Source organism: Homarus americanus, unplaced genomic scaffold (assembly GCF_018991925.1).
Source record: "Homarus americanus isolate GMGI-L3 unplaced genomic scaffold, GMGI_Hamer_2.0 scaffold60539, whole genome shotgun sequence".
In the NCBI taxonomy this organism is placed as follows: domain Eukaryota; kingdom Metazoa; phylum Arthropoda; class Malacostraca; order Decapoda; family Nephropidae; genus Homarus; species Homarus americanus.
In genome coordinates this window covers 1-14824 of record NW_024711835.1, presented here as the reverse complement: position 1 = coordinate 14824, position 14824 = coordinate 1, and the positions used below count along the sequence as shown (strand labels likewise).

The window sequence follows — 14824 nt, the reverse complement described above, 5'->3', positions numbered from 1 at the left end:
GAGTGAAAGTGAGGCCTGACCAGCAGATGATGGTGAAAGGGCCTGATAATGATGAGTGAAGTGAGCCTGACCCAACAGATGTGAAAGTGAGCCTGACCCAACGAATGATGAGTGAAAGTGGCCTGAGTAACAGATGATAGTGAAAGTGGGCCTGACCCAGCAGATGATGAGCCTGACAACAGAAAGTGGAAGGAGCCTGACCCAACGAATGATAGTGAAAGTGAGCCTGACCCAACAGAGACAGTGAAAGTGGGCCTGACCCAACAGATGATAGTGAAAGTGAGCCTGGATGAGTGAGTGGAGCCTGACCCAACAGATGATGAGTGAAGTGGGCCTGACTGATGAGTGAATGATGGCAGTGAAGAGATGAGCCTGACCCAACAGATGATGGTGAAAGTGGGACCTGACCCAGCAGATGATGTAAAAGTGAGCCTGTGAATGATAGTGAGCCTGACCCAACGAATGATAGTGAAAGTGAGCCTGACCCAACAGATGATGATAGTGAAGAGTGAGCCTGACCCAACGAATGATGGTGAAAAGTCAGCCTGACCCAGCAGATGATGGTGAAAGTGGCCTGCCCAACAGATGATGAGTGAAAGTGAGCCTGACCCCTTGAATGATAGTGAAAGTGAGCCTGACCCAACAGCAAATGATGGTGAAAGTGACCCTGCCATGATGGTGAAATGATAGAAAGTGAAGCCTGACCCAACAGATGATGGTGCAGTGGGCCTGACCCAGCAGATGATGAAAGGGCCTGACCCAACGAATGATAGTGAAAGTGGGCCTGACCCAATGATGATAGGAAAGTGAGCCTGACCCAACAGATGATGATAGTGACAGAAAGTGAGCCTGACCCAACGAATGATAGTGAAAGTGAGCCTGACCCAAGATATGAGTGTGAAAGTGGGCCTGACCCAACAGATGATGGTGAAAGTGAGGCCTGACCCAACGAATGATAGTGAAAGTGAGCCTGACCCAACAGAAATGATAGTGAAAGGAGCCCTGACCCAACAGATGATAGTGAAAGTGAGCCTGACAACGAATGATGAGTAGTGGGCCTGTAACGAATGCGGACCCAACGAATGATAGTGAAAGTGGAAGCTTGCTTGACCCAACGAATGAGTGAAAGTGAGCCTGATTAACAGAATGAGTGAAAGTGGGCAGATAGTGAAAGTGACCCTGATGAGTGTGAAGTGAGCCTGACACAACGAATGAGTGAAAGTGAGCCTGACCCAACGAATGAGTGTGAAAGTGAGCCTGACCCAACGAATGAGTGTGAAAGTGAGCCCATAACTCAGTCTTATAATGAAACTGAACTGTTGCCAGCACCAATAATCAATGATTTAGTTGATGAAGAATCTATGTGACGGTTTTTAAAGAATGCAGAAAGACTTTGATCAATACCTGACCTAATATGACGAGGCCGTTAAAGTTATACGCACTCCTCAGGATTTACGTAACTTCAAGTTACTATGATCTTCGGGTATAATAAAACGAAGGAACTAAACAAAGTAAGATTGTAATACAGGTAGTTCTGCTATAACGCGATAATTGTGTTCTTGTAAAATGTCGTGTTATAGAAAATCGCGTAATAGAAATAACAGGGCTTATGGAGAAAATAGGGTTAGGTGCAGATTACTCGAAATCGAAAAAATTTAGTAGTTAGCCTAACACAAAGGATAGCACAGTCTAAATAAATGTTACATTCATATCTAATAATGAAATCATACAGTAAATGTAACACTTTACTTGATGGGGGAGAAGGGTGATTTTGAGGTTGATAAAATCGAGCTTCTCTTCAAGTGTTATATCCTTTCTTTTACGATCATCACCGGGAATTCTATCACCAGAACGCTTCTTGTTGATATTCTTCTTTACTATATTCACAGTTAATACCACAAAATTGGAGAAATAGTAAGAGAAAATCGCGTTATAGCAAACAAGCGTTCGCGTTATACAAATATCGGTCCTAATTCATAAATCGCGTTAGAGCAAATTCGCGTTATCAAAACACGCGTTATAGCAGAACTCACTGTACTATTGTCATAATACTGTTTTTTACCAGAGATTATGCAAACTTTCTCCGCCTTTGTGTTCGTATGTAAATTACGGAGGGGGTTATTGGTGGAGGGATGAGTGTAGTGGTGTTTCCTTATTATTATTATACTTAACAATATTATAAATCTTTGGCTAATAATAGGGACGGAAAGATAAATACTGACAGGCAAACGAGTTATTATTTTTTTTTGGGGGGGGGGGGCTAAGACGAGTGTTGTTTTTGGTGATCATTAACTTGTTTTACAGTATTAGCCCACAATAATAAGATAATTTTGCAGAAAAACACGATAATTGTTGGTTTGAAGCTCCAACAACTGTACATCATGGGTAGTTATTCCCATTCAACTGGCGATATAATAATTATTAACGGTACTAACTTCCAGTTATCACAGTTCACTAGGAGAAGGATTGAGCTGCACGATAAAAAAATAAACCACCAAGCTGAAAAAACTATAAAATTATGGTTGTTTGAACTTCGAAAAACTTTAAATGTTTTTCTCAGCTTTTTGAATTTGGCGCTTCACCCCTTCTGATGCGGAGCGCCTCAACTGATCAGCGAATAAACCTGGGCATATGAAGATGTATTATACACTACAATAATATTTATTAAATTGTGATAAATATGCTACAATAATATTTACTAAGTGCTCAAGACAGATCCTGTAGTAAGCACCAACCCTCTTGAGTAGTGACAACAACAGTGCCTCAGTGAGTGCTGGCAACAGTGTTAGGTAGAGCAGTGTACCTCTCTGTAAACAAGAGGCTGGGACTATACTGCAGCACAGTAGCTCATCTGGGGTTGAGAGGTGGCGAGCTGTCCTCCTCCTCTGCCACCTTCTCCCTCTCTACTTCTATGCATCCAAGAGTAGTTTTATACAGGATCTTAATACAATTCATAAACTATTCCTATAATTCATTCATCTTGATCTATTTCATAATATATTCTTATAATAATTGTTATCGCCGCTGGCTTCAGCTACAGTGCTGGCGTGTGATGCCATTAAGTCTTTCGACCTGTGACCTCGCCAGATGTAGAAGTGTTTACAGACTAGTACTGGTTCTGCTGAGTGGACCGTCTTAAGCCCCATCCACACGATCGAGCACTGCCCGACGGGCACTCGCTAAATGCCCGTTGTTCGGACAAAATTGACGGGCAAACCACCGGAGTGCCCGTGCCCGTGGTCGAACGAAATCACCAAATAAGGCCGTCTGCCTGGTGGTTGGACCGTTTCCTGCGAGAAGTCTATAGAAGGTGTTGGGGTCCATTCTCATGTAGTTAGTGAAGTCTTTCTCATGTTCACCTTGCAGTTCATGTAAAATCGTGGCACGACTTTCCCTAACTTTTGGTTGAGATAACCATTCCTTGCACCATTCCCCTTTCTATTTTTTCTTCTTTTTGCACACTGTAGCAATTATTATACACAGCGCTATAGTCTTTGATTTAACTGTCCTGCGACACACCATGGTGATCGTACCGCAGCAGCTACTGCCGACCACCTACTAGCTACCAACGGCAGAGTGTGACTGCTGCCAACCAGCACCTCCTTGTGTACGACGACACACAGGCTTTGCCCGGTAAACGGGCAAAGTCCGCCGGGCACTGTTCGATCGTGTGGACGGGACTTTAGACTGGTGGCGGTAGCTGCCCGCCCCTCCATGAGACAGATCGCCCTCTCTAGTGATGCTGTGAAGACCAGCCTTCTCCTGTCCGAGAATTTGTGCTGGGACGATTTATGCAATACTGTTTTCTCTTGGAACACCATACTGATCTGCATTGACCCGCACTTGTAAGTACAGCCTAAGTGATGACATACCCCTCGGTACTGAAATATTGTTGACTAATTACGCCTGCTCGTTTCTGCCTAACCTGGAGTAATAAGACAATGCAGAATGAAGCGAAGCTAAGATTAATAGAGTTATGAACTTTGTGTTATGTCAGTATTTTTAATAAATTGTAATTAAGATAAAATTGTGTGAGACTAACTAATTATGTATCAGATGGATCACCTTGTAATATTATGAACGCCTTCTCCTCTGCAGGTTTTGACCACATCAATAAATATTGAATGCGTCAAAAGACGGGTTTCAATCATTCCCTTCGACTTGCCCGTAACCTGAACGTCCTTAACTAAGGCGTTTACAATAACAATAGACTTTTGAACCTGTAGGTTATTTCAAATTCATTTTCAATTCAAATTGTTTAATTAATTAACAAATAAAAATAAACATATGAATTTGGCCAAAATTTGAATTATAATGACCCAAATTAATGAGGATACAGTGTACTTTATTAATAAATGTACAGCCAGTTAAAAAACAATCTTTACTGGGGAGGGGAAGGGAAGGAGGGGACGGAAAGGGCACGGGAAGGGATGGGATGGGAGAGGAAGGGAAGGGAAGGGAGAGGAAGGGAGAGGAAGGGAAGGGAGGGGAGGGGACGAGGCGATGAATTTCAGAATGAATACTGCGACTCAGTTGTCTCAGTAGCATCATAAAATTTTCATCCGTTACGTCCCATTTTCTCTCACAATTTTGTAAAGATTGATTTTAGAGCGACCAAGGTTGAGACTACCATGACTATCAATAACAATAACAGTTTCAGAATTCTTCCTTAACAAATTCTAGTTCTTCCAGGCACTCCATCTTTAAAGAAGATTGGTCAATTATCTCAGGCCCTGGTGAAGCTTCTGTCTCACAAATGACTGAGAGTGGATCATAATTAGTTTCCTTTTTCACTCCTTCAGAAACACACATCTCCACTGTTGGTTGGCAAGACAAGCTCAAGTCATGGTGCAAATCCTGGCAACTTTCACCTTCATAGTGATGAGAGTTGACCACTTGGTCAGTCTGGTAACATCTCTCTACATGTAATATTAAACTCTCTTTCTCTATAAAGTCTTTCATGCATCTTACACAGTGAAAAGGTTTTTCTGAGTGAACTTTCTTGTGTCTTACTAGGTTAGAACTTTTAGAAAAGCCTTGATGACATTCTGAACACTGATAAGGTTTCTCTCCTGTATGAGTTTTCTTATGATGTATGAGAGAAGATTTATCTGAGAACCTTTTAATACACTGTGAACACTGATAAGGTTTCTCTCCTGTATGAATTCTCTTATGATACACTAAAGAACTTTTATGTGAAAACCTTTTAAAACATTTTGCACACTGATAAGGTTTCTCTCCTGTATGAATTCTCTCATGAATTATGAGAGAATTTTTATGTGAGGACCTTTTAGGACATTGTGAACACTGATAAGGTTTCTCTCCTGTATGAACTCTCTTATGATCTATGAGAGAAGATTTAACGGAGAACCTTTTAAAACATTCTGTACACTCAAATGGCTTCTCTCCTGTATGATCTTTCACATGTGTTACTTGATGTGATTTTACAGACAATTCTCTGGGAGACTCCGACTGTTCCTCTGAGTGACCTTCCATTATAAAACTGTGTGTATTCTGTGTTCAAAGGTTTTAGTGACCCTTAAAGGGCAAACTGTTTCCTCCTACAAGAACTATTAATGTCTTGTTACTGTTAATTATATTTGACAATGAAAACTGAAACATAAATCAATTAGTGAATGTGATTTACTTACACTGATGTAATGATGCTGAGATGGGAGGACAGTGAGGAGGTAAGTGTGATGGAAGATCCAGTTTGTGATGTGACTACACCATTATTAACAAGGTTCCTCTATACCTCTTTGAACTAAATGTGAAAAATGGTGTAAAGAATGAGTTACACATATAACTATACTTGTCATTAACAAACACTGTTTATGACTTACAACATACACTATAAAAACACTCAACAGGGAAGTGTACAAAATTTATATACTGTACACTATTGTTATATGTACAGTTCCTCTGATGTACAGTAAACAATAATACTCAGGCTGATATACTACTGTACTTGTGATGGCTGGTAAACAATAATACTCAGGCTGATATACTACTGTACTTGTGATGGCTGGTAAACAATAATACTCAGGCTGATATACTACTGTACTTGTGATGGGTGGTAAACACTAATACTCAGGTTGATATACTACTGTACTTGTGATGGCTGGTAAACAATAATACTCAGGCTGATATACTACTGTACTTGTGATGGCTGGTAAACAATAATACTCAGGCTGATATACTACTGTACTTGTGATGGCTGGTAAACAATAATACTCAGGCTGATATACTACTGTACTTGTGATGGCTGGTAAACAATAATACTCAGGTTGATATACTACTGTACTTGTGATGGCTGGCAAACTTTTATTACATGTGACAAAAGTCTTATGAGGGGGTGAATCTTTACACAAGTTTTGAATTATTTCAAAACATATTTCCACAAGGAAGAATAATTTCTTGTCTACTTGTAATTCTTTGGTTCAGTTGGTAATACTTTGTCTATGTCCACTGTTGTTTACACCTGCACCCAACATAGTGTTCTCACAGTCTACTGCTTCTCTTTCCACTGCCATTTGTTCTTCAGTTCATATCTGTGGGAAGGAAAGTCAAACATATTAGTGAAATAATACTTCAGACTTCCTTTATGTAACTAGAGACACATTCCCACATAAAAATGTCCCCCAAAACATATTGTACTGTGCTAAAATAACACTTGGTTAATATTATTCAACTACAGCTGCATCTCAATTTATGCTGTAGATGCATTCTTGTAAATGGCCGTGTAACACACACAGCTCAACCTTAATTCTCCCATATGAAAGTGAGCCTGACCCAACGAATGATAGTGAAAGTGAGCCTGACCCAACGAATGAGTGAAAGTGAGCCTGACCCAACAAATGATAGTGAAAGTGAGCCTGACCCAACGAATGAGTGAAAGTGAGCCTGACCCAATGAATGATAGTGAAAGTGAGCCTGACCCAACGAATGATAGTGAAAGAGAGCCTGACCCAACGAATGAGTGAAAGTGAGCCTGACCCACCGAATGATAGTGAAAGTGAACCTGACCCAACGAATGATAATGAAAGTGAGCCTGACCCAACAAATGATAGTGAAAGTGAACCTGACCCAACGAATGATAGTGAAAGTGAGCCTGACCCAACGAATGATAGTGAAAGTGAGCCCATAACTCAAGTCTTATACTGAAACTGAACTGTTGCAGGTACCAATAATTATCAATGATTTAGTTGATGAAGAATCTATGTGATGGTTTTTAAAGAATGCAGAAAGACTTTGATCAATACCGGACCTATGACGAGGCCGTTAAAGTTAAACGCACTCCTCAGGATTTACGTAACTTCAAGTTACTATGATCTTCAGGTATAATAAAACGAAGGAACTAAACAAAGTAAGATTGTAATATTATTGTCATAATACTGTTTTTTACCAAAGATTATGCAAACTTTCTCCGCCTTTGTATTCGTATGTCAATTACGTCGGGGGGTTAATGGGAGGGATGAGTGTAGTGGTGTTTCCTTATTATTATTATACTTAACAATATTATAAATCTTTGGCTAATAATAGGGACGGAAAGATAAATACTGACAGGAAACGAGTTATTATTTTTTGGGGGGGGGGGGTAAGACGAGTGTTGTTTTTGGTGATCATTAACTTGTTTTACAGTATTAGCCCACAATAATAAGACAATTCTGCAGAAAAACACGATAATTGTTGGTTTGAAGCTCCAACAACTGTACATCATGGGTAGTTATTCCCATTCAACTGGCGATATAATAATTATTAACGGTACTAACTTCCAGTTATCACAGTTCACTAGGAGAAGGATTGAGCTGCACGATAAAAAAATAAACCACCAAGCTGAAAAAACTATAAAATTATGGTTGTTTGAACTTCGAAAAACTTTAAATGTTTTTCTCAGCTTTTTGAATTTGGCGCTTCACCCCTTCTGATGCGGAGCGCCTCAACTGATCAGCGAATAAACCTGGGCATATGAAGATGTATTATACACTACAATAATATTTATTAAATTGTGATAAATATGCTACAATATTATTTACTAAGTGCTCAAGACAGATCCTGTAGTAAGCACCAACCCTCTTGAGTAGTGACAACAACAGTGCCTCAGTGAGTGCTGGCAACAGTGTTAGGTAGAGCAGTGTACCTCTCTGTAAACAAGAGGCTGGGACTATACTGCAGCACAGTAGCTCATCTGGGGTTGAGAGGTGGCGAGCTGTCCTCCTCTGCCACCTTCTCCCTCTCTACTTCTATGCATCCAAGAGTAGTTTTATACAGGATCTTAATACAATTCATAAACTATTCCTATAATTCATTCATCTTGATCTATTTCATAATATATTCTTATAATAATTGTTATCGCCGCTGGCTTCAGCTACAGTGCTGGCGTGTGATGCCATTAAGTCTTTCGACCTGTGACCTCGCCAGATGTAGAAGTGTTTACAAACTAGTCCTGGTTCTGCTGAGTGGACGGTCTTAAGCCCCATCCACACGATCGAGCACTGCCCGACGGGCACTCGCTTAATGCCCATTGTTCGGGCAAAATTGACGGGCAAACCAACAGGGTGCCCGTGCCCGAACGAAATCACCAGATAAGGCCGTCTGCCTGGTGGTTTGACCGTTTCCTGCGAGAAGTCTATTCAAGGTGTTGGGGTCCATTCTCATGTAGTTAGTGAAGACTTTCTCATGTTCACCTTGCAGTTCACGTAAAATCGTGGCACGACTTCCCTTAACTTTTCGTTGAGATAACCATTCCTTGCAGCATTCCCTTTTCTGTTTTTTCTTCTTTTTGCACACTGTAGCAATTATTATACACAGCGCTATAGTCTTTGATTTAACTGTCCTGCGACACACCATGGTGATCGTACCGCAGCAGCTACTGCCGACCACCTACTAGCTACCAGCGACAGAGTGTGACTGCTGCCAACCAGTACCTCCTTGTGTACGACGACACACAGGCTTTGCCCGGTAAACGGGCAAAGTCCGCCGGGCACTGTTCAATCGTGTGGACGGGGCTTTAGACTGGTGGCGGTAGCTGCCCGCCCCTCCATGAGACAGATCGCCCTCTCTAGTGATGCTGTGAAGACCAGCCTTCTCCTGTCCGAGAATTTGTGCTGGGACGATTTACGCAATACTGTTTTCTCTTGGAACACCATACTGATATGCATTGACCCGCACTTGTAAGTACAGCCTAAGTGATGACATACCCCTCAGTACTGAAATATTGTTGACTAATTACGCCTGCTCGTTTCTGCCTAACCTGGAGTAATAAGACAATGCAGAATGAAGCGAAGCTAAGATTAATAGAGTTATGAACTTTGTGTTATGTCAGTATGTTTAATAAATTGTAATTAAGATAAAATTGTGTGAGACTAACTAATTATGTATCAGATGGATCACCTTGTAATATTATGAACGCCTTCTCCTCTGCAGGTTTTGACCACATCAATAAATACTGAATGCGTCAAAAGACGGGTTTCAATCATTCCCTTCGACTTGCCGGTAACGTTGAACGTCCTTAACTAAGGCATTTACAATAACAATAGACTTTTAAACCTGTAGGTTATTTCAAATTCATTTTCAATTCAAATTGTTTAATTAATTAACAAATAAAAATAAACATATGAATTTGGCCAAAATTTGAATTATAATGACCCAAATTAATGAGGATACAGTGTACTTTATTAATAAATGTACAGCCAGTTAAAAAACAATCTTTACTGGGGAGGGGAAGGGAAGGAGGGGACGGGGAGGGCACGGGAAGGGATGGGAAGGGAGAGGAAGGGAGGGGATGGGAAGGGAAGGGAAGGGAAGGGAAGGGAGGGGAGAGGAAGAGAGGGGAGGGGAAGGAGAGATGAATTTCAGAAAGAATACTGTCACTCAGTTGTCTCAGTAGCGTCGTAAATATTTTCATCCGTTACGTCACATTTTCTCTCACAATTTTGTAAAGATTGATTTTAGAGCGACCAAGGTTGAGTCTACCATGACTATCAATAACAATAACAGTTTCAGAATTCTTCCTTAACAATATCTAGTTCTTCCAGGCACTCCATCTTTAAAGAAGATTGGTCAATTATCTCAGGCCCTGGTGAAGCTTCTGTCTCACAAATGACTGAGAGTGGATCATAATTAGTTTCCTTTTTCACTCCTTCAGAAACACACATCTCCACTGTTGGTTGGCTAGACAAGCTCAAGTCATGGTGCAAATCCTGGCAACTTTCACCTTCATAGTGATGAGAGTTGACCACTTGGTCAGTCTGGTAACATCTCTCTACATGTAATATTAAACTCTCTTTCTCTATAAAGTCTTTCATGCATCTTACACAGTGGAAAGGTTTTTCTGGGTGAACTTTCTTGTGTCTTACTAGAAGATACCTCTTAGAAAAGCCTTGATGACATTCTGAACACTGATAAGGTTTCTCTCCTGTATGACTTTTCTTATGATTTATGAGAGAAGATTTATCTGAGAACCTTTTAATACACTGTGAACACTGATAAGGTTTCTCTCTTGTATGAATTCTCTTATGATACATGAAAGAAGTTTTATGCGAGAACCTTTTAAAACATTTTGCACACTGATAAGGTTTCTCTCCTGTATGAAATCTCTCATGAATTATGAGAGAATTTTTTTGTGAGAAACTTTTAGGACATTGTGAACACTGAAATGGATTCTCTCCAGTATGAAGTCTCTTATGAATTCTGAGAGAAGATTTTTGTGAGAAACTTTTATTACATTGTGAACACTGAAATGGTTTCTCTCCTGTATGAATTTTCTGATGACTTATAAGTGAAAATTTAAATGAGAACCTTTTAAAACATTCTGAACACTCAAATGGTTTCTCTCCTGTATGAAGTGTCATATGTTTATCTAAATCACCTTGTCTTTTAAATCCTTTTAAACATTCTGAACACTGAAAAGGTTTCTCTTCGCTATGAACTCTCTGATGATCATTGAGTGCAGATTTAACTGAGAACCTTTTAAAACATTCTGTACACTCATAAGGTTTCTGTCCTGTATGATCTCTCTCATGTTTATTGAGTGAAGATTTATCGAAGAACGTTTTAAAACAATCTGAACACTGATAATGTTTTTCTCCTGTATGAACTCTCAGATGATATACTAGAGAATATTTATGTGAGAACCTTTTAGGACATTGTGAACACTGGTAAGGTTTCTCTCCTGTATGAACTCTCTTATGATCTATGAGAGAAGATTTAACGGAGAACCTTTTAAAACATTCTGTACACTCAAATGGCTTCTCTCCTGTATGAAGTTTCATATGTCGCACTAAAGCATCTTTTCTTGTAAAACCTTTAAAACATTCTGAACACTCAAATGGCTTCTCTCCTGTATGATCTTTCACATGTGTTACTTGATGTGATTTTACAGACAATTCTCTGGGAGACTCTGACTGTTCCTTTGAGTGACCTTCCATTATCAAACTGTGTGTATTGTGTGTTCAAAGGTTTTAGTGACACTTAACTGGCAAAATGTTTCCTCCTACAAGACCTATTAATGTCTTGTTACTGTTAATTATATTTGACAATGAAAACTGAAACATAAATCAATTAGTGAATGTGATTTACTGACACTGATGTAATGATGCTGAGATGGGAGGACAGTGAGGAGGTAAGTGTGATGGAAGATCCAGTTTGTGATGTGACTACACCATTATTAACAAGGTTCCTCTATACCTCTTTGAACTAAATGTGAAAAATGGTGTAAAGAATGAGTTACACATATAACTATACTTGTCATTAACAAACACTGTTTACGACTTACAACATACACTATAAAAACACTCAACAGGGAAGTGTACAAAAATTATATACTGTACACTATTGTTATATGTACAGTTCGTCTGATGTAAACAATAATACTCAGGCTGATATACTAGTGTACTTGTGATGGCTGGTAAACAATAATACCCAGGCTGATATACTACTGTACTTGTGATGGCTGGTAAACTTTTACTACATGTGACAAAAGTCTTATGAGGGGGTGAATCTATACACAAGTTTTGAATTATTTCAAAACATATTTCCACAAGGAAGAATAATTTCTTGTCTACTTGTAATTCTTTGGTTCAGTTGGTAATACTTTGTCTATGTCCACTGTTGTTTACACCTGCACCCAACATAGTGTTCTCACAGTCTACTGCTTCTCTTCCCACTGCCATTTGTTCTTCAGTTCATATCTGTGGGAAGGAAAGTCAAACATATTAGTGAAATAATACTTCAGACTTCCTTTATGTAACTAGAGACACATTCCCACATAAAAATGTCCCCCAAAACATATTGTACTGTGCTAAAATAACACTTGGTTAATATTATTCAACTACAGCTGCATCTCAATTTATGCTGTAGATGCATTCTTGTAAATGGCCGTGTAACACACACAGCTCAACCTTAATTCTCCCATATGAAAATAAAGGAAAGAGTGGGATGTGGCGTCAACACTCATTCTGTGGTATATACTGAACAGTAATTCCTCGCTTAACGTCGTGGTTCCGTTCCTGAAAACCTCGACTCTTAACTGATAAAACGTTAACGGAATAAATTATCCCCATAAGAAATAGATAAAATATGGGAGTTATGTTCCCCAGCCTCCCTTTGCCCCATAAAATACATTACATATACAGTACATAAATTCAATGGCATTTTTATAGAAAATAATATAAGTTAGGTTAGGTTGTTTAAGGTTAGGTTAGGTTGAAATCAAGTGTTCAGATGTGTTATGAATGTGATGTGATGTGTTATGAATGATTCTGACCTACAGTACAGTACTTCCAAATAGGTGTGTTAGGGTGCCAACCTGGGGGACAATGAAAGGCCGCGTCCATGGTCTGTTTAATAGCAAAGGTGACAAGGGAGGGGGTACAGAGATGTCCACACAGCTTGGAGGTTGAGTTGTAACTAACAGTTTAACTTCCGCCGTCGGCAGACCCAAACACTGTTGCCAAACTGGCACATACCCCAACACCCCTACTGCAGTGAACCCATCCAAACTCAGCAAAATGATACACAAGTGATAAAGTTTCAAATTGAATACATACAAAATGATAGATCCATTATTACACAATACTAACACATGATTGGTACATGGGGGCAGTGCTCGTTTAGGGGACATAATCCTGAAGGTGCCTGGGAGAGCACCTTGTCCGTGTGGGTCCCTCGGTGGGTGCTGTTGTGACGTTAGGGGTGGCTTCGGGCGCGGCGGTGGGCATTGAGGGGTGGAGGTGGCGGCGATTCCCGATCGTCATTCGTCCTCTTCCAACCAGACGGAACAGGTACTATCTGGGGGCCGGTGACTCCACCACCACCCCCGACTCCTTTGTTCTGGACTTATACCCGCTGACCTGATACCAGTGGCGGGAGGTTGTGGGCGGTCAGGTCGAACCTCCATTGTAGTGCTGCCGGGAATGCGTTGGCGTCCTGCAGTGGTGTGTCTAAGAGTCCCCTGGACCTGTGTTGCCCCTCAATAGTCTTTTAGCTGACTTCACTGTGGCCTCAGCCCGGCCGTTGGACCGTGGGTAGTAGACCGACGACACCTTGGGCGTCACACACCAGTCTTTGAAGAACTTCTACATTTTGGCACTCATCAAGTTGGTCCCCGAGTCACACGACAGAACCTCAGGTATACCAGACCGTTTGAAAAGCCTCCTGAGGGTGGACACCAGCTTGCCGCACCATTTGGTAGGTGCTCCACCTCCAGCCATCCCATGAGCCTGTCTGCATGGTACGTGTGTCACCAGAAGGAATTGTCCAAATTGGTTGAAATTTTTTCAACACACTACTATCATGATATTAAACACAAAAATGGAAATGACAATGCATAGATCCTAGTAGAACCTGACCTAACATACCCAACCTATGGGTTTGTTAGGTCAGGTTCTATTAGATTCTATGCATTATCGTGTTAATTTATGTGTTAAACAACTTACCTTAATATTGAGGTGGATATATACATCCGCAATGGCGAGGAGGAATACGTGGAAGCGTTCACCATCATTTAGGACATATCTCTTGAAAAGGAATTCAGTGAGGTAAACAACAAAAATGGCACAGGAGGAGAATTGTGAAGCGGGATAGAGTAAATAAATAGATTGTCAGGTTCTATTCACTGTTGTTTCCATTTCAGTGTTTAATATCATGTTATTAGCATTACATAAAAAAATAGTTAATATATAGGAAAAACCCACCGACGAGTTATTTTCATTATTGTTTATTTCCTTACATTATTTTCATCAGTGAGTTCTGATATGATAAATAATTTGTTGTGCAATTTTTTCGTTTCACAGATAATTACGTACCTAGGCGCGCACTAGTTTGTCTTGCAGGCGGTAATGAGGCCCTGCTTAGCTAGCTGAGGCGCTTTTCCTGCGCCCGAGACAGTTTGTTTTTCAGCATGTCATGTGAAAGTTGTCGCCGGTCTTACATGGACGTCATTTGCGAATTTAGGGATAAAGACAACGAGACCCTTCAAATGTTTAAAGATCACGGCATTATTCCTTTACATAGAGACTATCCACACTGCGGGAAGCCCTGTGCTTTTCGACTGGAAAGAAATTTGTTTCAGCGTAATAAGAAAATTATCAACAAGAAAAACAAGTGGCACCACTACAAGCACTACTTCGCTCGCTACCTGTTCTGCCACACAGGGAGGTACTACCGCCTGGGAAGATACTGGAAGCATTATGTGTTGTCTAATATGTTAGACCCTGCTGCCATATGTGACCAAGTCCCAGGATGATGATCTAACATTCTGCCTCATTTACACACAATTGCAGTCTCAATTGTTTCTCTTCCATTGACAACAAAACATACTGTA

The 14824-nt window shown here is 40.4% G+C and overlaps 2 protein-coding genes across 3 annotated transcripts; both read right to left on the bottom strand.

Moving 5' to 3' along the window:
* Positions 1 to 4241: 4241 nt before the first annotated feature.
* Positions 4242 to 6198, bottom strand: LOC121858910 (zinc finger protein 239-like). The gene has a single exon (XM_042355565.1). The coding sequence runs from the start codon at positions 5494 to 5496 to the stop codon at positions 4657 to 4659; it is 840 nt and encodes a 279-aa protein (XP_042211499.1). The 5' UTR covers positions 5497 to 6198; the 3' UTR covers positions 4242 to 4656.
* Positions 6199 to 9570: 3372 nt separating this feature from the next.
* On the bottom strand, positions 9571 to 14708 carry LOC121858894 (zinc finger protein OZF-like). Of its 2 annotated transcripts, XM_042355556.1 has the most exons (3): positions 13938 to 14708; positions 11342 to 12191; positions 9571 to 11257 (listed from the first exon to the last, which is right to left on the bottom strand). In XM_042355556.1, the coding sequence occupies exons 2-3, from the start codon at positions 11427 to 11429 to the stop codon at positions 10002 to 10004; spliced, it is 1344 nt and encodes a 447-aa protein (XP_042211490.1). In that variant the 5' UTR covers positions 11430 to 12191; positions 13938 to 14708; the 3' UTR covers positions 9571 to 10001. The 2 variants fall into 2 exon arrangements, with proteins under 2 accessions (XP_042211490.1, XP_042211485.1); XM_042355551.1 differs by having other exon boundaries at positions 9571 to 12191.
* Positions 14709 to 14824: the final 116 nt, after the last annotated feature.